Source organism: Salarias fasciatus, chromosome 10 (genome assembly GCF_902148845.1).
Source record: "Salarias fasciatus chromosome 10, fSalaFa1.1, whole genome shotgun sequence".
NCBI lineage: Eukaryota > Metazoa > Chordata > Actinopteri > Blenniiformes > Blenniidae > Salarias > Salarias fasciatus.
In genome coordinates, this window is record NC_043754.1 from 23,947,784 (window position 1) to 23,968,275 (window position 20,492).

General features: G+C 43.2%; 3 protein-coding genes across 5 annotated transcripts in view; 2 read left to right on the forward strand and 1 right to left on the reverse strand.

Moving 5' to 3' along the window:
- The first annotated feature begins 1,623 nt into the window (after window positions 1-1,623).
- Window positions 1,624-6,311, forward strand: LOC115394998 (calpain-2 catalytic subunit-like). The gene is made up of 21 exons (XM_030100337.1): window positions 1,624-1,848; window positions 1,939-2,026; window positions 2,120-2,235; window positions 2,330-2,463; window positions 2,542-2,734; window positions 2,822-2,896; window positions 2,977-3,062; window positions 3,141-3,212; window positions 3,693-3,850; window positions 3,928-4,085; window positions 4,173-4,184; window positions 4,294-4,493; window positions 4,585-4,684; window positions 4,773-4,847; window positions 4,936-4,993; window positions 5,076-5,131; window positions 5,320-5,388; window positions 5,715-5,793; window positions 5,881-5,994; window positions 6,072-6,124; window positions 6,208-6,311. Exons 1-21 carry the CDS (start codon window positions 1,624-1,626, stop codon window positions 6,232-6,234), a joined length of 2,148 nt encoding a protein of 715 aa, XP_029956197.1. The 3' UTR covers window positions 6,235-6,311.
- A 712-nt stretch (window positions 6,312-7,023) lies between these two features.
- nsrp1 (nuclear speckle splicing regulatory protein 1) lies at window positions 7,024-15,836 on the reverse strand. Of its 2 annotated transcripts, none has more exons than XM_030101535.1 (7): window positions 15,582-15,836; window positions 9,486-9,576; window positions 9,277-9,333; window positions 9,040-9,168; window positions 8,736-8,943; window positions 8,405-8,507; window positions 7,024-8,322 (listed from the first exon to the last, which is right to left on the reverse strand). In XM_030101535.1, exons 3-7 carry the CDS (start codon window positions 9,286-9,288, stop codon window positions 7,545-7,547), a joined length of 1,230 nt encoding a protein of 409 aa, XP_029957395.1. In that variant the 5' UTR covers window positions 9,289-9,333; window positions 9,486-9,576; window positions 15,582-15,836; the 3' UTR covers window positions 7,024-7,544. The 2 variants fall into 2 exon arrangements, with proteins under 2 accessions (XP_029957395.1, XP_029957394.1); XM_030101534.1 differs by lacking the exon at window positions 15,582-15,836 and adding an exon at window positions 12,259-12,285.
- Window positions 15,064-20,492, forward strand: part of ssh2b (slingshot protein phosphatase 2b) — a 29,652-nt gene continuing 24,223 nt past the window's right edge. For both annotated transcript variants that reach the window (XM_030101524.1, XM_030101523.1), the window contains exons 1-2: window positions 15,064-15,291; window positions 19,868-19,911. In XM_030101524.1, the coding sequence (XP_029957384.1) occupies window positions 15,229-15,291; window positions 19,868-19,911 (107 nt within the window). In that variant the 5' untranslated portion in view covers window positions 15,064-15,228. The remainder of the gene's footprint in view (window positions 15,292-19,867; window positions 19,912-20,492) is intronic.

The window sequence follows — 20,492 nt, forward strand, 5'->3', positions numbered from 1 at the left end:
CACCGGAGCCCCCGTAATGCCACGCCTCGTGACCCAGGGGGGAAACCGGGAAAGGCCGCCACCCCGGAGGATCCAGGTTTTTTTAAAGGATTCTTTATCATTGAGAGATAGGGCAGTCTTTGACATAGTTGGGCAGGCCCGCCGACAGGGGGGGACAAACGGGCCCAACTAACATTAAGTTGTCCCGGGCCCAGGCAAAGCTGTCAGCCGGCCTGTAGTTATACTGTAGGCATAACTCTACAATAAATGACAAGGGGGCTTAGCAAAAAATTACAGTAAGTTCTTCAATGACTCTGAGAGATATCAGCTGCTGATCCAGATCAGGAAGTATTCCGGACACCAGGATCCAGAACAGACTAAAACAGGGGGATTCCGGAGTGTCAGTCACTGTGAGGAAACACACTGACATATGAACATGCAACAAACAGCTTTCTCCCAGACATTGTTTGTGTTGGGGAGAAATAAAATGTTGTTTTATTATATATGCTGTTCTTATGGTTGTTGGTGACTGATTTGAGCTGTGGCGGAGGTCTGCGCTCTCTGAGTGCCAAATTCTCGTTGTATCTAATGCCTGTACATGCAATGTTACGCAATCCCGAAAAGCTGGCTTTTATCATCGTCTCATGTATCGTGCATGTTCTTATACCTGCTGGGAAAACCAGAACGTGGCAGACATGTAATTTGGTTGTCATGTGGAGTTTAATGTGCGTGACAGCGCTCACTGACACACTTTGCTCGGGGGCAGATCTTCAGAATCCCAGCACCAACATATAACGTCCAAATATGAAGAGAGAAGAGGGGAAGAACAGTTTTACAAGAACTGAGTTTTATTATCTGTCATGATGTGCACGCAGGATTAAAAGCAGAAAGACGTGTTTGCTTTCATATCTTGTTCTGAAGTTTTTCGTGGGATTGTTGCGTGTGGTTTGAGAGGAAATTGGCGATTCCAGTTCATGCTTGTTATCACAGAGGTACAGCAGCAGCAGTGGCTTCAAAACATCACAGGTTGGCCTTGTTTGTGGAAAATATTCAGTATAACACACCTCCAATCGAAGAAAAAAAAAACATTTTGCCATTATTTCCACATCGTAACACCAACGTTGTATTTATTTAATGCTCGTGAATGCAGCCCTAAGAGAGGAATTTTAGAAAGCGATGTCACTTTTTTGTTTGGCTGAATTTTTCTTTCTTTCTTTTTTTTTTGCCCTTGAGCAGAAACAGACCCTGAGCTGTTCTACCAGCCGTGACATGAGAAGAGACAGCGACAGTGGAAGATGTCATTTTTTCCTGATGGGTATAATTTACTGGAGAACCGGTTCTGTTGTCTTATTTTAGCTCTCTCAGCCGCCCCTCATTTCGGCCCTCCTATACATTTTGGGGGAGGGTCTGACTCCGGTCTTATGTAAGGCCGTGTGACTATAAGAAAGGGTCTCGCCGCTGCACAGTCAGACTTGGCTATTCCAAGTTTCTCCTCTTGCAAGGAAGCAGCTGTTTTATTCTCCATCAACCGACAGGTGAGCATCTCCGTTTCTCCTCAGAGCGGTGTTTGCATCTTCCTCCAAGCTCAAAGTTCCCTGTGTCTACTCTTTGCTCTGCAGAGTCCCTGTGAGGCCTTTGGTCAACATGACTTCCAACTGCACCGGGATCATCAACCTCCGCTACCAAGATGGCAGCGAGGGAAGCGCCTCCAACCCCGCCAAGTACAACAACCAGGACTACGTGCAGCTGAAAGATAACCACCTCCGCAGGAGACGCCCATTCGTGGACTACAGCTTCCCCCCCAACGACCGCTCTCTGGGCAACATCGAAATCCCCAGCCATGTTCAAGTGGAATGGCTTCGTCCTTCGGTAAAACTTCATTGAATGTCAGATTTCTTTCTTTCCTTTTTTTTTTTTTATTGTTAATTTAATTGTCTTATTTCATTCTTTGTTGCCCAGGAAATCCTGAAAGCCCAAAACAAGAGTGAGGAGCCTGTTTTCTGCTCCAAAGGAGCCTCAAGATTTGATTTTGGACAAGGCAGCATCGGTACGTTTGGCCCATCTTTACACATTAAGACATCTGTGGTACTGGTTAAAACGGCTAATATGACTGAATGAAAACGTGTCCTTCACTCATCAGGTAACTGCTGGTTTCTGGCTGCGATCGGCTCACTGACTTTCCAAAAGACCCTGATGGCTCAAGTGGTGCCCATGGACCAGTCCTTCAACAACTACGCTGGAATCTTTCATTTCAGGGTAAATAATAAACACACACACACACACACACACACAAACCTGACAGCAATTTCACAATACATCATAATTACCATGTCTCACTTTTCCTCTTCAGTTCTGGCATTTTGGCAAGTGGGTGGACGTGGTCATTGACGACCTTCTGCCCACAGCGAACAAGCAGCTGCTGTTTGTGCACTGCAAAGGAGGAAACGAGTTCTGGGTTCCTCTGCTGGAGAAAGCATACGCCAAGTACGCCTATCTCACCTTTATGCACACTTTGACACGAGACTACTGCAATCAGCACGTCTCTGCGTCTGTCTCCCGCAGGCTGTGCGGCACTTACGCTGACATGAACGCCGGGCTGCCGTCAGAGGCCTGCAAGGACTTCAGCGGCGGCGTGAACATGAGTTACGACCTGCAGCAGGAACACACCAGCGGCCACGATGAGGAGCTGTGGCTCAGGCTGACCAGAGCCACCGGCTGCAAGTCAATGATCTGCTGTGGGACCCCCTCCAAAGGAGTGAGACGCACTTTTCTTTAGAAAACTTCAAAAACAAGAGATTTGACTAAGCTTCCTGTCTCTAATGACATACTGAACCTGTTCCAGGGCAGGATCGTAAACACCGTTGCACACACCGGACTGGTGGACGCCCACGCCTACACTGTCACCGGTGTCACCGAGGTAAACGGAAAATAAACTATGCCAGCATTCATTTAGGATATTACACATTTCTGACTTCACCTTGACAATTTCTGCCAAAGGTCACCTACTATGGCAGCAAGGTCAGGCTGGTGCGGGTCATGAATCCCTGGGGCAAACAAGAGTGGACTGGAAAGTGGAACGACAAGTACGTACTTTAATATAAACACATGCATGTTAATGGAAAAGAAAAAAGTTAATGCATTCATTACTTCTCCGCTCACAGGTCAGACATGTGGGACAGAGTGAACCCAGAGGATCGGGAGAAGTGCTTCAACCGCGAAGACGGAGAGTTCTGGTGAATGAAATCAGCAACACACAAACTGCTCTGAGTCAGTGTTTCTCAGCGACATTCTCTGGGATCCTGAAAGAAAATATTCAAAACATTCAGCAGCTCGTAGTTCGCCCAGTTCCAAAGCTTCATTCCGGCGATGCTGCGCCAGTTCCTGAAAATCAACATTTCATTTAGTTACTGAACATAAAACCTAGAAAATGAGTTTAGAAAATAACTCTTCCGTTAGTTTTGTCTCCTCGTCTAAATGACGTGCACCACTCCCAGTCCAAAGCACGAAGAGTTAAACCTCATCGTTTCACAACGATTAGGAAGAGATATTACAGTTATCAAACAAATCAATGGTTACGCAGTAAATTTCAGTTCAGGAATAAGAAAATGCTCCTCGGAGTTCAAAGCTCGAGAGACAGCAGCTCTGTTTTTGTTTTCAAGCTCACGGGAGCGTCAGTATGCATCAGTAATTAATTCATGGTTTGTTTCTGTCAGGATGGAGCTGGAGGACTTCTGCCGCTACTTCGACCTCCTGTCCATGTGCTGTGAGAACCCCAACTTTATCGACGGAGACCTGACCTGCCAGTGGAAGTGCATGACCTACGACGGCAGCTGGGTCGCAGGGAGATCTTCAGGCGGCAACGTCAACAGCTGTAAGCCTGCTTCATAGCTTTAAACAATAAATACTGTGAAGCAAAAAACAAATGACTTCCGCCGTCCTCGCCTCCAGCTTCCTTTTACACCAACCCTCAGTACCGCGTCCAGGTGGACATCATCGACAGGCAGGAGAAAGACGACCAGAACATCATGATCTCCCTGATGCAGAAACCTCAGCAGGAGAACCGGAAAGACAGAAGGCTCTTTGCGACTGGACTCACCATCTACAAGGTGCGCTCTCCGGATGCAGATTAAGAAAGTGAAAGAATTATTTGAAAAGTTAATAAGAACATATTTTCTTCATTTCTATTTCAACAGATCCCAGCTGGGGTAAGCACAAAAAAACAACTCAAACTGCACATAATTCAGATTTCACCTGTACATAACTTCATCGTACGAGCTGACTGAGACGTGGTACAATAAGTGAATTTCCTTCCAGACCCGGCAGGGACGCCTGCGCTCCTCCTTCTTCAGAAAGAACAGGCCTCTGAACGCGCAGGTCTACAGCTACACCAGGGACCTGGTTCAGCTCTACAGCCTGCAGCCTGGAGAGTATGTGATCATCCCCTCTACCTCTGGAACCAACAACACCGCAGACTTTGTCATGAGCGTCTACACCAAGGCTGAGGCCAAGATCACGTAAATAAACCCAAATAAATCCTCAAATACTTCCAAAGAAAAAAACAAACGAACATTAAAGTGACTGGCTGGTTATGTTCTTATTTTCCAGTCCTCACCACGGAGATGAAGACGATCACGACCATGAGCATGAAGAGGAAGAGGAGGAGGCAAAGGAGGAAGAGGAGGATGCAGACTTAATCCTTCCTGAGGTACAGGCTGTAGCTGTGACTTGTTGATGTACAGCTTCTAGCTCAGATACGTGTTCCTGGTTAAATGATATGTTTGGTTCTGCTTTAGATCCCTGACAAAGACAAAGACGACAGCAATGATCGCGATCCCATCCGCGCCATCTTCAGGCGCTACTGTGATCAGGTGGAATATGACTTTCTCTTTCCCACACATGAGCCTGCTTGTTCGTGTTTCTTCTTGTTGAGCTGACCGTTGCTGATTCGCTCCTCAGAGAGATGAGCTGCGTCCCAGACAGCTCCAGAGGCTGCTGGCTGACAAGTTCCCTCACGGTCAGTTGACTTTCCCACAGCTTTCCAAATCTTTGTTTTAAGACAAAGATCAAGCTAAATATTCGGCCTCTTCTGTTCTCAGGGACCCGGAACGGCTTTACGCTGGAAACCTGCAGGAGCATGATTGCGATTGTGGATGTATCCTAAAGCACTTAAACGTGTGCCTCACATTACATAACTATCTGCATACAGATAGAGAACATGCAAACTCCACACAGAGTCCCGATCCCTGAGTTCAGCTGGCAATAATCTCCACTTTCTCATCACAAGCTAAATGTGCCACTCAGGATTTTTCTTTATTGACATTTCCTTAACTGAACGTTCAGCTTGACCAGCGGATGACCATGACCTTCAAAGAGTTTTCAATTCTGTGGAAAAAGATCACTGAATACAAGGTAATGCAGCAAACGTGAACGAAATTATTGTTGGAGCAATTTGTGGTTCAGTGTCTTGCTTGAGGACACTTTTAGACATGGGGAGATGGGAAATCAAACCCGCAACCCTTCAACTGAGAGACGACCACTCTACCAACCCAATACGCATTACGTCCAAAGCATGTATACAGACATGACAATATATATCTGGTGTCTTCTTTGTTGTTATTTTGCAATTGGAAACTCCGTACTGAAAGTGCATTGCTTTTAAACTGTGAAGCACTTTGTGACACACTGTCTGTGAAAAGCGCTATACAAATAAATTTGACTTTACTTTACTTTCCCAGAAAATCTTCCACAGCTCCGACCTGAACCGCGGCGGCACGCTGTCTCAGTACGAGCTCCAGAAGGCCGTCACAGCTGCAGGTGCTGCTCTGCTTCTGTTCGCTTTAAGCCTCAGACTGATTACAAGAATACTCATTTTTTTGTTTGTTTTTTTTTGCTCTGTCCCAGGGATGGACGTGACCGACGGCATGGTGATGCTGATGATGTTCCGCTACTCAGGCTTCTCCACCACCTCCCTGGAGGAGTTCATCATTCTCATGCTGCATCTGGACAAGACAACCAGTGAGTGACGCCAGAAAATCCTTCTGCTCTGAGTGAAGAGAACATGGGAAGAAACTTGTCTCGTCGTTTCATTGCAGGCGTTTTCAAGGACAAGTCCACCGATGGCGTTATCCACCTGACCTGGGAGGAGGTAACTGCAATTTAATATAAACCAAAAAAAGAGATCAGTACAGGGAAGGTCTTGTTCCTAAACTCTGCCTCCCTCTCTTGCAGTGGTCCAACTTCTCTCTGTACAACTAGACTGAAGGCAGCGCAGGAGCCTTGCAAGAGGAGAATCAAGCAATCTAAACATCGCTCTTATTGGAACTGATGTCTCCCTGATGCAGTGAAACAGTGTATTGTTTATTAAATTGCTGCATTCTGAACTCTGTCCTGAATTAATTTTTTTTTTTGGCTCCACACTTTAGCGTTCATTCATATTCAGTCAGGGTTGTAACTATCAGCACACACACTCCAATGGGTGATCTTAGTCACAAATTACCTTGAGAATACCTGTAGAAAACATGCAAACTACACACATTAAGCCAGGACTTGAACCAGGAATATTCTCCCAGTAATGCATGAATACCAAACCAGATCTCACTTCAGACCAAAGCAACATTTTATTAACTCACTAGTCACTACTAATCAGATCAGAAAAATACAAAAGTAAATAAACACAAAATGTTCAAGTTATTTCACACTCATCCAGCATTCAGATCAACAGATCAAATTACCTATTTACACTCTTTCCTGGATGTCGTCAAACGCAGGCTCAAGATGATCAGATTTACACTGAGCACATAACTCAAACAAAGCAAAACCTTCGTCATCAAGGACCATGAGCACACACCAATGTTCTGATCTGATCAGCAGGAAGATGCTGAAGGTTTATTTCCTGTCCTATGAAAAGATTAAAGCGGACAATGAAACGATCCCATAAACAGCATCCTCAGGCTTGCTGCTGTTTCTCCATGACAGTGAATTTTATCATCTCTAAAAAAACATCCAACAGAATGTCGACAAACAAAATGACAACAGAGTCTAAAATGTGTTTCAGCATTAAGTTTAGTTCAACGGCTACAATATGTTCAAAAGCAGCATCACATTGTGTCGGAGGGTGATAAACCATGAAACATGTTATTTGTGACAGAAAATACTGGGGGTGGAAAAAAAGAAAAAAATGCCTAATATTTTTCATAAAAATGTGAGCAAACTATTTCACAGCACAACACTGCAGTGAAGAGTGAGCAGAGTCGATTTCCTCTCTGGACAAGCACTTTTCCCACAGTGAAACACCAGATGGAGAGATGTGAAACATTTGAAGCCATTTATTGTAACGAGTGTGGTGAATCTTGGTAGATTCCCTCAGTGCTACAAAAAAATTCTTATTTGATGAGAGGAAATAATCCTATAAGGTCAAAACATCCCAAACAAACTGAGGTTCTCGAGAGAAGAAGCTTTGTTGGTCTTTTCCAAGGGATTTGTGAGAAGAAAGTTGAATGATTTTGGCATTCTGTGAATAAAACTCATCGTCAGGCGGTATTCAGGGACGCGCCCACAGCGCTCTGCTAGTCCTCCTCTTTCTCCACGTAGCTCTTGCTCGCCGAGCGAGCCATCTGCCTGGCCATGTAGCGCTCTCGAGCTGAGGTCACCGTCTGATCCGTGCTGCGCTTGGCGAACTTGCTGACGCTCTCCTCTGCGTCCTCTTTCTCCTGGCCTTCCTTTCTCTCTCCGTCCTCTTTTCCCTTCGAGACTTCCTCCGGTGCGTCCTTCTTTTCTCCCTCTTTCTCCTCCATCTTCACGCCCCTCTCCTTCTCTTTGTCCGGGTTTCTTTCCTTCCTCCTGTCTTCATCTGAAGTCCTCCTCCTCTCTCGGTCCTCGTTCTTCTCCCGCTCTCGTTCTCGCGGACTCCTCTCCCTCTTTCCGTGCCTGTCTTCCTTCGTTCTCTCTCTGTCATCTCTATCGTCTCTGCCTCGGTCTCGGTCCCTGTCTTTCCTTCTGTCCCTGTCACTTCTTCTTTCTCCATGTCTGTCGTCTCTTTCCCTCCCCCTGTTCTTGTCTCTGTCCCTGTCTCTCTCTCTGTCTCTGTCCCGTCCTCGGTCTCTGTGGCTCTTCTTATGTCTGTCTCTCTCCCTTTCTCTTTCCTTCTCCTCTGCGCTCTCCGATGAGGGCGACCTCTGCCTGTACTGGCGTTTAGAGTGCGCAGACACGCCCCCCGGCTTGCTGAACCCAGTCTTCTGCTCCTGCCCCTCCTCGTTGTCGCTGCCTGAACTTGGAATATTGTCACGAGACGGAGGCGAGGGAGCGGGTGACGTCTGCTCCGCGTCTTTTGAAATCTTTGGAGTTCTGTGAATTAAATGAAAGAAACACAGTCAGGGGCCGAGCAGACTCTTGGGGGTTTGCTGTGGTGATGAGGGATGTCACTGACTTGTTTGCGGAGCGATCCGGTATCGCCTCCTCCCCTACAGTCTGATTCAGGAAGTGTCGATAGAAGCCACTCAGGTCTTGTTGTTTCTTCACATCCAAAGCAGCTAAGCAGAACAAACAACTCAAGAAGTCAATCCCATTTTCTCTCATTAAATTAACTACAGTTTCACAAGTAGTCAAAACATATTTAACAATGGAGAAAAAACAAATACAAGAAAACAGCCGTCCTGACTTTTCTTTTATCAGAAAACATTTGAAAGACCTTTAGATATTTGGATTTCTTTGACGTGACAAAATTAACATTCAAAAATAGCTGAGAAATGAGAACCAACCCTCCATGGCTGCCTCTCTCCGCTCTCTCTCCTGCTCCTCCTTCTGCTCCAGCAGCTTCTGCTTGTAGGCAGAGGTAACGTAGGCCTCTTTATCAGCAAACTGCTCTCCCTCCGCCTCTCTTTCCTTCTGGATCTTCCTCTCTTCCCTCCGTTCCTGTTCTTTCTTTCGGTCTTCTACTGCTTTCATTAACTGGTGGATATACTTTGGCTGTGGGGAAAAGATATAAAAGCTGAAGTTACTGTTGTCGGCTCAAGAAAGGATGATACAAAGAAAAGCTGAACAGCGTCAAAATAGAATTCTTACCCTTTTGTCGGCGCCTCCAAGGATCTTTTTGTTGCTCTCGAGCCTTTCTTTTTGGATGTCGTCGTAAACGGAATCATAGTCGTACACAGTGCTGTCCTGTTCGAGGGCCTTCTGCATCTCCAAACGGGTCTTCAGATGAAAACAGGAAGGGAAAAAAATAGAGAAAAAAATGTAAATCTCTGGTAAAGTCGCAGCTGTTGAAACACACATCACATGAATTACTTATTTTTCTTTCACCTGCTTCATCATCTTCTTTTTGATTGCCTCTCTCTGCAGACTCTCCCCAACTGAAGTCTGAGAAACAAAATCAGGAATGGACAGTCTGTCTTAATCCCAGCTTTAGCTTGATCCTTTTTTCTTTAGCAGATTTTTTTGTCATAGTAAAACTTACATTTTATTCTAAAACATCACTGCGCTACATGTTACAAATACAACAGCTGACCCACCTCATCATCTGAGTCATCCCCAAACACTGAAGGTTTCTGGAGAACTGCACTCTTTGATGCTCCCTTCTTCTGGGGCAAGATGAGCCCATACCTGTGTAAAAATGGCAAAGAACCCTATTAAACCATGTCATACACAATTAATGCAAAATGTAATTTATCTTTATGCAAATGATTCGGAGGCCAAAAAAGGCAACCGTATGAATGAATACCAAATAATTTTCCTGTTGCAGCACTAAAATATATATCAGACATTTTCGTGCTCACTGTTGCAAGAACTGAAATAATGCTGCATGATTTCTACAGGGTAACAGAAAATCAAAATAGCAAAGAAAATAAAAATATAGGCACACATTTTGCTTCTACATTCAAAGAACAAGCCCATCAATACTTAGTTCATGACTTTAAATGACAAGTGTAAATTATATTGCTATATTGGACTCTATTACAGTTTTTCTCCATTGGTTTGGCTCATTTCTTAGAACAGAAATTACATTTTCAAAACTCTAAGAACATTTGGCAAAACAGTATTACAGTTTACCACATTACCATAGTTCACTTGCAAAAGCTCATGCCTCTCCTTAAACTGTTCACTCATGTTTCAAATCTAAATTTGTTTCCCATATAAATAGTCAGTGACACCAAACTGCAAAGACTCATTTCTTCAAACAGACCAGATGTTGTCAACACTCTTGGTGCTTTTGTCAAAAACAAGCTGGACAGTTCACCTGTCAAAGCTCAGATCTCTTCCAAAACAGTTCGCAGAACTTCGCACAGATGTCAAAATTACATTTCTTTCTCAAATGGTCAGTGCCCTCAAAATGCATCGCCCCTTTGGCACTGTGTGAAACTGCAAGTCAAGATGTTTCAATGTTGTGTCATTAGGGCAGAGGAATGTTGCAATATCTCTCATCTACCTTTCTGTCTGAGCCCAGTCCTTCATTCACAATGGTCACTGTAATGTTTCTTGTTTTGTTTTTGGTTGTTTAGCTAACAGAATACATATTGTGAATGAAACTGAAGAAGAAAAAAAAAACATTTTATGGTCAGAAAAACCTTCAGGTTTTGACTTCGCACATTGATCTCATACTGCCAAAGAAATTATAAACATTTTAAATTGTACACAAAGTAATTTCCTTCCATCAGAGCTCAACATACTGTGACAGTAACTCACACACTCTCACACACACACACACACACACACACACACACACACACACACACACACACACACACACACACACACACACACACACACACACACACACACACACACAGTCTCGTATTTCTATCCTTGTGGGGACCGTCCATTGACTCCCATTCATGTCTAGCCCCTAACCCTGACCCTAACCCTAACCCTAACCCACACCACAACAAAGCCTAACCCTAAAGAAATGTTTTTGCACTTTTACTTTTTTCAGTAACAACAACATGGTCAAGAAAACACTGTTTCTCCTACTTAGGACCGGAAAAAGGTCCCCACAAGGCACGTCGTTCCATGTTTTGCTATCCTTGTGGGGACATTTGGCCCCAACAAGGATAGAAATACGAGAACACACACACACACACACACACACACACACACACACACACACACACACACACACACACACACACACACCCACACACACACACACACACACACAAACACACAAACACACACACAAACAACTAATAAAAAAAGGGAAAGTGCATGTAGCCTACAGTGCTGTGAATAAAGGTGGATTTTCTCAGCTCACTTCGTCACCCTACCCACCCTCCTGGTATTCATGGTATTGCATTTTGCTCTTGACTAATTTTGACCGTTGAACAGATGATTTTGCATGTGTTGACTGATATAATTAAATGATGCTGATATGTTTTGGAGAGAACAATCATTAGACTGAGAATCAACCAATCAGTTTCATGATGTACTGTATTCACTCGGAAACTGTGCTAAATGTAGCCTTAATGTGCTCAATCTCAATTTGCAAAGATGTTCTGAGACATTGAGACATGTACTAAGATATTTCCAAAGTGATAAAATAAATGACAAATACCATTCTGTTGTGAGCAATTACCAAATAGTTGGACGTTTGTCCATGTTGTTTTAAAAATGACATTTCTGTTACAAGAAATGAGCCAACCCAATTGAGAAAGACTGTAATGCTACATAGCCCAGATGTGAACTACAATTTAGAAAGTGAATACACAGCAAAATCAAAACCAAGCAGACAGTGAACACAATTAAACACACACAGACTTTATGCTTCATGTGTATATGCAATAAGACTTATACACTAACAGTATTGAGAGCCACTGCTTTAAATTGACCTTGTTCATTGGACAGTTAGCTGTACACAGACATTGGCTGTCCCTGGATCTATAATTAATGTAATAAAATGTCTATGACTTCAGGTAATATAATAATTCAGCAACATTTTCACCAAGTGTGCTCGCTGCAAATGCTAATTCGTCCTAATTGCACACACTAGCCTTTTGGATCTAAAGTATTATAGCTCGGTCGTTGTGTGGTAAATGTGTAAAGTATAAAAAGCGTGTTTTTACTCAAATAAAACTCGATTACTGAACATGAGCGAATTGATGCAGATTAGCTTAGCTCGACGTTAGCACGCCGTCAAGTCCCCGTTTTTACTTAAAACAATGAGCAGCATAACAAGACAGCTTCTGCAGCAAATATTGTGAGTCATCGTGACTATAACTAGAATCCCAATTATCTCAAACAGCTGTCGTTTATTGTTGATCCTGAAATGCAAGTTAGCATGTTAGCACTCACTGTTTTGTAGGGAGCGCCATCTTGCTCTGCTGAATGTGAACGAGATTAGCAGATTCGACATAATTTCAATTCACCCATCCAAAGAAATAACAATACCATAATTACATTTCAACTCATTAAATGGAGTTTACGTAATCGTCACAGTAATTATATGTATATTTATTTCCATAAAAAATTGAATTCTCACTTTCTCAGTGCCTGTTATGAATGTGCGGATACAGATTTGCAGATACACCAGCTAGAGATAGCAGGCCATAATGAAATAAATGTTAATTTATGTTCACAAGTGCTGTACTCTGAGGATTGTAAAATAACAACTCCGTGATATATATACATTGATGAAATTAATACATTATAAAGGTCATTTTCTACCCATAACAATATCTTAAATCTGTCTAAAAATTGCATTTTACAAGTTTGCCACTAGATGGCGACATTGCTCCAATTGATAACTCACGGATAGATAGATGGCTAGATAGATAGATAGATAGATAGATAGATAGATAGATAGATAGATAGATAGATAGATAGATAGATAGATAGATAGCCTCCAAAATTTAGCCTAAGCTTCACAAACAACCTGGAATGCAACACAAATACAGATGCAGGCACAATCATATTTGTGATGTTTAGAATTAGTAATGATCAATAAATAACATGTATCTAGTACATAGATGGTGCTCTAGATTATTTACTACTTATTGTTTACCACAATATTTGTACAACTAATATTAAGTCTTGTGAGATGGTGAATGGGTTTTGCTGTATATTGTGTAAAATAATCATTAGTCAAACCGTACAGAAGATAAGGTTCTAGTCTACTCTATTTCCAGCGTCACACGTAGCCTAAAAGCAGCACACTGTTAAGACATGAGAAATGATTGACTGGCTTAATAATGAGAATAAGGGGAGCTGGAGGGGGTGTTAAAGTGTGAAATTTAAACGACATCAAGCACTTTTCAAAAAGATCAACTGCAACAAAAGATGAAGGTCAAACTGTGTATGTTGCTGAGACAAAGAAGCTGCATTGTTTCATTTATTGTTTGTGATTTTCAGTGTGATCAGCTGCTCTCTTCTGAACCTGTTTGTTGAATTATCCCATTCAGTCAGATCAGAGAGCGCACACGGCTCACCTGTGATTAAAGCTGCAGCTTTGAATCCCCTCTGCCTCCTCTGAGTGACTCTAAATCCAAACACCATTATCTCTGTCGTAATCTGCATCTCATCTCCTCTCTGGCCCTGCTGCTAATCCCTCTGGTACAAACAGAATGACCAAAGCTGCCTGGTGGCTGAATGGATGCATGGTGACAAGATGAACTATGGAGTCACTAGATAAAAGGAAAGGCAGATTACAAGGAGAGTGGAGGGAGTCATAGAGGGGCACTGTAAACTGGAATAAATTTGAAGTGGAAATTTTGAGGCCGATGAAGAAATACAGTTTGGATATCAGTCAGTAGGCCATGTGTTTTGGTCTCATTGCTCCCATCTTAAATGTTTTCATCAATCAAGAAGATATGTGAGAGAAGAGAGGAGCCACACTGCACAGCAGTGATAACAGTTGCAGTGCTGGTGCCACGTATCTGTGCATACCTGCACGCATTGCATCTGGGGCTGTTTTACGTGTGCTGACGACAGAGATCTGAGTGTGTGTTTTCTGACAGGCGATGGTTTGCTGCTATCCTTGATCTGTGGCTGCAGGCGGGGAAGATAACAGTGTAGCAGTGCGGGTTCAGACAGGCAGGCTACACCTCAGAACTCATGAGACATCACCTGATGTTTTCTCTCGGACAGCACTGTACTCACTCCAGAGGCTTGTTCTTATACACAGAAAAGTTCATGACTGACTGACTACCAGGAACATTTCTGACGATACCACTGTTTCAGCCCCTCTTTATTACACACCATCATCACAGAACTATAAACAACAAAAACATGATATTTACAGATACTGTACTCTGGACTGACTAAACTCTTCAAGCTGAATGCCTCAAACTCAGTTTTAGAACAACTGATTTACTTTAAAAAGATAATTATGAGAAATTCACCTGAAGTGGAATCCACACACTCAGGCAACCACGTTGCTGAAGGTCTTAGAATATAAGCTGCTATTTACTAATTTAACTTGTGTCTGAATATTGAAGAATGACTTAAAACATGTCATGTGCAATTCAACTTTGTGAAGATGCTTAATAGAGGCAAACATCCAGTTCTATAAGACTAACAAAAGACATCATGGCAATAAATAAAAGAAGCAGTATGATTATATTATTATTGCACCTGGTAGTCTTTCATCATCATTCACTTTCAACAAATAAGGCATCAACTGAATTACAAGTAGACTAGACAGAAAATTCTGTTTTTGGGTCTGCGTCAGTTCACTCCTGCTCAGCCTGTGTAGTAACTGCAGTAAGTAGACAATGGGGCACTGAATAACTGTCATTACATTTAAGTGATACATGCCCTTAACATGTATAACCTGTGCCCAACTATCCCCAGAAAGTGTGCAACTCATCCAACAAAAAAATATCTAAATAATAAACTAAATAAACAATAAACATAAATGGCTCCTATAGATATATTAAGCCATTGTTCAGTGATATAAGGCATGATTGATTTACCGAATGACTGTTATTTGTTACAAATATATTCAAGAAAACAGTAAATCTTTATTTTTAAATTGTGGCTGCAACACCAGTGTGGTTACTGGAGGAACAGACGCTTTGTTTTCATCCGGTACTCAAATGGTTAATCTGGCTTGACAAGCGGAGGGGAGCTGCGCATGCGCAGGGGGCGCTGACAGAGGAAACAGCCGGGGAGTAGTCAAACTGTCCACGATCACAGAGCAAGCGGCAGGAATCCTGCACGGACGCCCGATAGCCCGGGTACCGCCGGGTTTTGGCCCTCTCCGGGACAGTAATGCTCGTCTTGCCGCCGCCGCTTCCTCTCAGATGTCCGCTTCCCGGTCGCTGAATGGCGCTGGTTACCGTGCAGCGTTCACCGACCCCCAGCACCAGCTCCAGCCCCTGCGTTTCGGTAAGAGCGGTTCTTATTGAAGCCTCCCCTCTCGCCCCTTCTCCTCCTGCACCGCCGCCTTCCTCCCGGTGAACAGCCCCGGTGCGTGTGCCGGGCGAAGGCGAGCCGCGGCTCCGTTTCCGCTGTCTTTTTGTCGGCTGCTGACTGTCGTCAAGTGCCGTGCCTTTGTACTGCTGCGCATGCGCGCAGTGTAACAGCACATCAATTTAATCGTTTTCGCAAAGTTATGACAATTTAAAAGTGTCACACATGCTATTCACAGTCAAGCTGTTATTATTCAGTATTCATACCTCCAGATGAAGGTGTTTAATCTTCTTTCAGCCCTCCTTCGGGTCTCTTCCTGCACGTTTCCGCCTGTTCAAAGCTTCAGCTGGAAGCTACTTTTACACTTCAGATAAACTCTACACGCGTAGACAACAAGCCGAGAAACAGTCGCGTTCCCCTTCATCTGAAGGTTTGCTGTTGTGAAACGACATTTTCGTTGCGCTTTAAGAAGCGTCCGTGAACATCCGGTGGTAATAAGCGCCCTGTCGTTCACTCGAATGTAGTTATTTGCCCTCAGATTACTATTGTTTGTTGTGTTGGTATGCTGCTGTGTGTCTTTTCCTCTCTGCTTTTCTGTCACCTCCCCCCCAAAAAAAGCGTCTATGCATCTGCATGTTTTGAGCCTGTCTGCCGTCTCTCTTCCTGTCTCTGAGATCAGTCAATTCAAATCAGAGGAACAGGTGATTTCTTCTCCACAGCCTGTAGGTAAAAAGGCAGTTCAGGTTGCAAGCTTCAGCTCCTTGTTTGGTATTTCTCTATCATTTTCTCATCTTTCTGTCTTTGTTCAAAAGTCAGCAATCAGAATGAGGCAGTCATTATAACCAGCCATGTGACCTTATTTGGTAACTTATGCAAACTAACGATCTTGTAAACAAACTACGGTGGTTATAGTTCTGTGTATTGAGATGCAGAGTTTTGTATGATTGCATGAACACCTTTTCCTAGCTCCCTTTTACTTTGTTCAAGCATCTGCTATTCCAAATCAGTGCGTGAGATTGATGTTTTTATCTCAAAAATGTAAAACATAAAAAAAGAAGTGCTTGAATAAAAGCACTGTTCAAAGAAAGCTACTGAGGGAAACATTTGCAAGAAGCTGCAAACTTTACTAAATCATAACAGATCAGTTATCATGTTATGAAGCTTTATGTATCTTCTGATATTCTGTTTGAGTTAAACTTGTAACACTGCATGTTTTCTACCTCTCTCTCTTGCTCTCTGTTGTCTCTGTCTGGCTAAGTCAGGAGCCAGTCCATGCAAATCAGAGACGCAGGCAGTTTCGACTGATTTTCACAAAACAAACTGTCGGCGGTAATTAGAATTGGGAGTGAAGATTCAAACTTGCACTAGTTTTCCTGTGTCTGTATCACTGAGCCTGGTGTATCCTGTGCCTGTCTCACTGCCTCTACCCCCCCCTGGACTACCTGCCCCCTCATAATGTATTTATTAGAACATAAGATAAAAACTTTAAAGTTTGCAAGACTTTGATGATCGTGCCTTGAAATAATCCTGTGAAATTTGTGGTAAAATGAATTATTTCCTCATATTTTTAAGTTTGACGTCTTCACAAATAAACTGTGTGACGTTTGGATGATTTTGATGATTGATAGGCTTTTTCATTAGTGCTGCAGACAGCGTGTGAAATTTTAATCGGAGTCATTATTGTCTGAATTGCAGAGGATTTATTTTCATAAATCCTCTGGGGCAACGACGAATCCTTTTTAGGAGACACAGAAAGTCTACAGTGAAATTGTTTTAGTTTTAGGAAGTTCAAGTGTGTAAAGAGTAAAGATAGCACTTTGACCAAACAGCCTCGTGTGCTGGTTTCGAGTTTTAAGAGTGTGTTGGTCTTCACTGTGAAGCACATACTATTCACCCAGCTCTAATGTGAGGAAATGAAAATGGCTTGCCTTCTACCAAACAAAAACAAAATACCACTAAAGCTTTCCACTTCCACTCGTAGAAGCGGGGAAGTCACCAGGAAGTCTTCAGGGTTTTGAATATTGACTCAGCTTTAACCTTGAGTCGCCTGGCAGTCTTGGAAGGACCATGTTGATGTTAAAATATCATTGTATGTCTCGTCTGTTATTCACCCCTGTTTGAGCTGATATTTTAAATACCGTAAGTATATACCGTAAGTATATAGAATTCCAGATTACACCTTTTATTTCATGACAAGTTATGAAAGAGTTTACTGTGATTTTTCTAAACTAAGTTTCAATTTTCTATGGAATGACTGTAAAGCATGGAAAAATGCCTAATTGGTGGAGGATTTGTATCCTATCACATCAGCAGTTGAATCAACTGACTGGCCGCTCAGAGTATAATATAAAAACAGAAGTGTGTCTTCTGCAGTTCCCTGCTCGTTGGTCTCAGGATGAGACTGGATTATTTGTGTATGAAAATGTTCTTTCACGTCGACGTCTGAAATCACAAACTGCAGTCAGCCTTTTTTTTTTTTTTTTTTTTTTTTTTTTACTAACAGTGGCCATCATACTGTGGCTGTGAACAGGACCCTGTGTTTTTTTTAAAAGCCTTTTTGTGTTTTCCAAACTAAAAACAGGTTTTACAAGTAGTCACAGCGATAACCTTCTTAGGCTGCATATTTCAAGTAGTTTGTTCTGCCTTCTAGAAACGTGAAATAGATCGACTTTTTGGTCATAGAGCAGTCGGCAGGAAGGATAACAGGGTTTGAAAAAACAGTCCTGGGTACAGTTCATGTCCTTTGTGTTCCTGTGTTCGTTGGATCAGATCTGTCATCACAGCAGCAGTGCGAACCGTGAAACTAAAGCAAGACGAGAGGTATAATTTAGCAAGGTGAGACAGGCCAGGCTGCTGAAGGATGTGAAGTGTTTCCTGGTGGAAATATGCTTTCAAGTTGTAACACACACACGTTGCAAATTGCACAAACACATGTCTGGTTTCCTGCCCCGTCATGTGATGTGTGCATCTCGTGTAAAGTCGGTCATAAGATGTCTGCTCGCTGTTTTTACCCCCCGCCGTATTGACTCGAGCTTTTTGTTGTCTACTCGGGTTGTTTTGCCGGCAAAAATTACACACAACGTATTGTACCGCGTGCAGTTGGACGCCATCGCTTGGCCTGTGGGGGTGAAGTTGTTAAGTTCTGTGTTTGTGATTGCTGGAGTCAGCTGATGCTTCACACAAGCTCAGACTGGCGTCTGATAACCTGCGTGCTCGGGCTTCACATTTCCATAAGGGTTGTGGAAAAATCGAACATTTTAATAAATGCAAAACTCCAAAACACATTGTGGTTATATCACAGAACAAGAAAACACAATAACATGGAAACACTTTCACTTACTCTGAGTGGGTGAACTCAAAAAAACAATCTGAAAATATAAAGATTAGAGTGTAATGCAAATAATATTTTTAGACGGACTTCCCTCTAGGCTTTCTCATCGTTGATCCACGTGCACAGCCGTGTACTGCGTGCACAGTCGAGACTGGCACAGTGATCATAAGACACCAAGGCATGCAGCAGACAACAGCATAACAAAAGTCGTGATATTGTCTCGGTCAGTGCCTCCCAATTTCCATTCATTTCATTCATACACGATGTCTTTCAGCGAAACAGAACATAACGGCAGCTTTTCTGGGCTGCTTTACGTGAAGCGTGCTCATGGCTGAGCGCCACACGCTGCCGTTACAGTATTACATTCATCTGGATCTGCAGCGGCTGACTTTGACTCCGCTGAGGCCGCCCGGCGTGGCGTCTTCTTCTGTCTGTGCTCATCATAACGCTGTAACCCACTTCTCCCGTTTATGAAGCCGTTAATGTTTTTGTAATGTGGTTAGGGCCAGTTAAGCCGCACACAGTGTAAACAAGATGAGTCCCGGCTTTACCAGATAAGTGGCAGGTGTTTATCTCCCACTGAGCTTCTCCTTTGTCATTCAGCAGATTGAGCTTCATATTCTCAGATACGTTGATGTAGATCTCTCTTCTGGTTCCTGTGTCTCTCGGCTTGTTTCATGGTGGAGGAGGGGGGGGGGGGGGGGGGGGGGGTGGTGGTGGAATATTTTATTCTGTGACTGGCCACACCTTAAAAGCAAACTGAGGTCATTTTCCTGGAGCGTGTGTAAATTGAAGCTGAACTCTGCTCTTCTTCGCCTGCAGACGGCACTGAATGCTGACACAGAACAACTCCTGCTCTAAAAACCTGGCCAGATTTTGAAACCAAAGCTGGAGCTGATCCAATCACGCTCACTTGCATTCTCACCTATTGGCAGTTCAGACTGGCCGCCTCACCTTCAATCCATGTTTTTCTTTGTTGTGTTGCAGAGTGTAAATGATGAAAGCGCCAATATTTTCACAAACCCAAATCAGTGACTGCAATATCAACATAAAGCCAATTTTAACAAAACCTATTTTTCGGCAAATACAGAGAGATGTCTCATGCCTTGTGATGATGAAACTCATTTTTACGTGGGTCCAGTTTTATCTGCTGACGTTCAGGTGTTACGTTGTATGTGCTTGTCATTATTAAAGAAGTCTTTCCTTATCTTATCTCTGCAGGAGTCCGGTAGTGGGGAGGATGACCGCCGCTCTCAGCCAAGAAGGTAAGATATTGACAGATGTCATACGGTATCCACCTGCCGCTGATAAGATAAAGCTCCCTCATTTTTTCCATGTAACACAGGAAAAGAAGTATATATATATCACAAGTCTGCGATCATGGATTATTGGTTTGGTTTAAAATGACAGGATACTGGAAGTGGAAGGCTACTGTAAGTGTTTAAAAGATTACATTTCCAAAAATACAATCAATAGGTCTCATTGTGTACCCGCTCCTGATCTCTGAACCTGACCTCAGAATGGGCTTTTCCCAAAAAGGCAGGTAAAGATTAATCATTGCAGAAGTCTGACGTGGCAGAACTCCCTTCCTGTCCCGCTGTAGCGTTACGAGTCAGTGGTCCCTCAGAGTTGGAAAGCTGGTTTATCCTGTTTTGTTGGTTTCAGTCCTCCACACAGAAGCAATTTCCTTCCCCGGCTCGCTGTGTTTATTTGTTCCCCGCGATACCAGCGAATGCTCGCTTCTTCCCTGTTGTACTTGGCCCTTTAATAACAGGTGGAATCCTGCAATCCTCTCATGTATGAGATAATTACCGGCGGTTTTCTGGCAGTCCTTTAGAGGGCAGCA

Coding starts and splice junctions, on each gene's coding strand:
- nsrp1 (XM_030101534.1), bottom strand. CDS start 12,278: ATGGCGCTCCCTACAAAACA. Junction 9,577..12,258: donor ATGGCGCTCCCTACAAAACA/GTGAGTGCTAAC, acceptor ATTTTTACACAG/GTATGGGCTCATCTTGCCCC. Junction 8,323..8,404: donor CCGGATCGCTCCGCAAACAA/GTCAGTGACATC, acceptor TTTAATTCACAG/AACTCCAAAGATTTCAAAAG.
- LOC115394998 (XM_030100337.1), top strand. CDS start 1,624: ATGACTTCCAACTGCACCGGGATCATCAACCTCCGCTACCAAGATGGC. Junction 4,494..4,584: donor AAGGCTGAGGCCAAGATCAC/GTAAATAAACCC, acceptor CTTATTTTCCAG/TCCTCACCACGGAGATGAAG. Junction 5,132..5,319: donor GCATGATTGCGATTGTGGAT/GTATCCTAAAGC, acceptor CTGAACGTTCAG/CTTGACCAGCGGATGACCAT.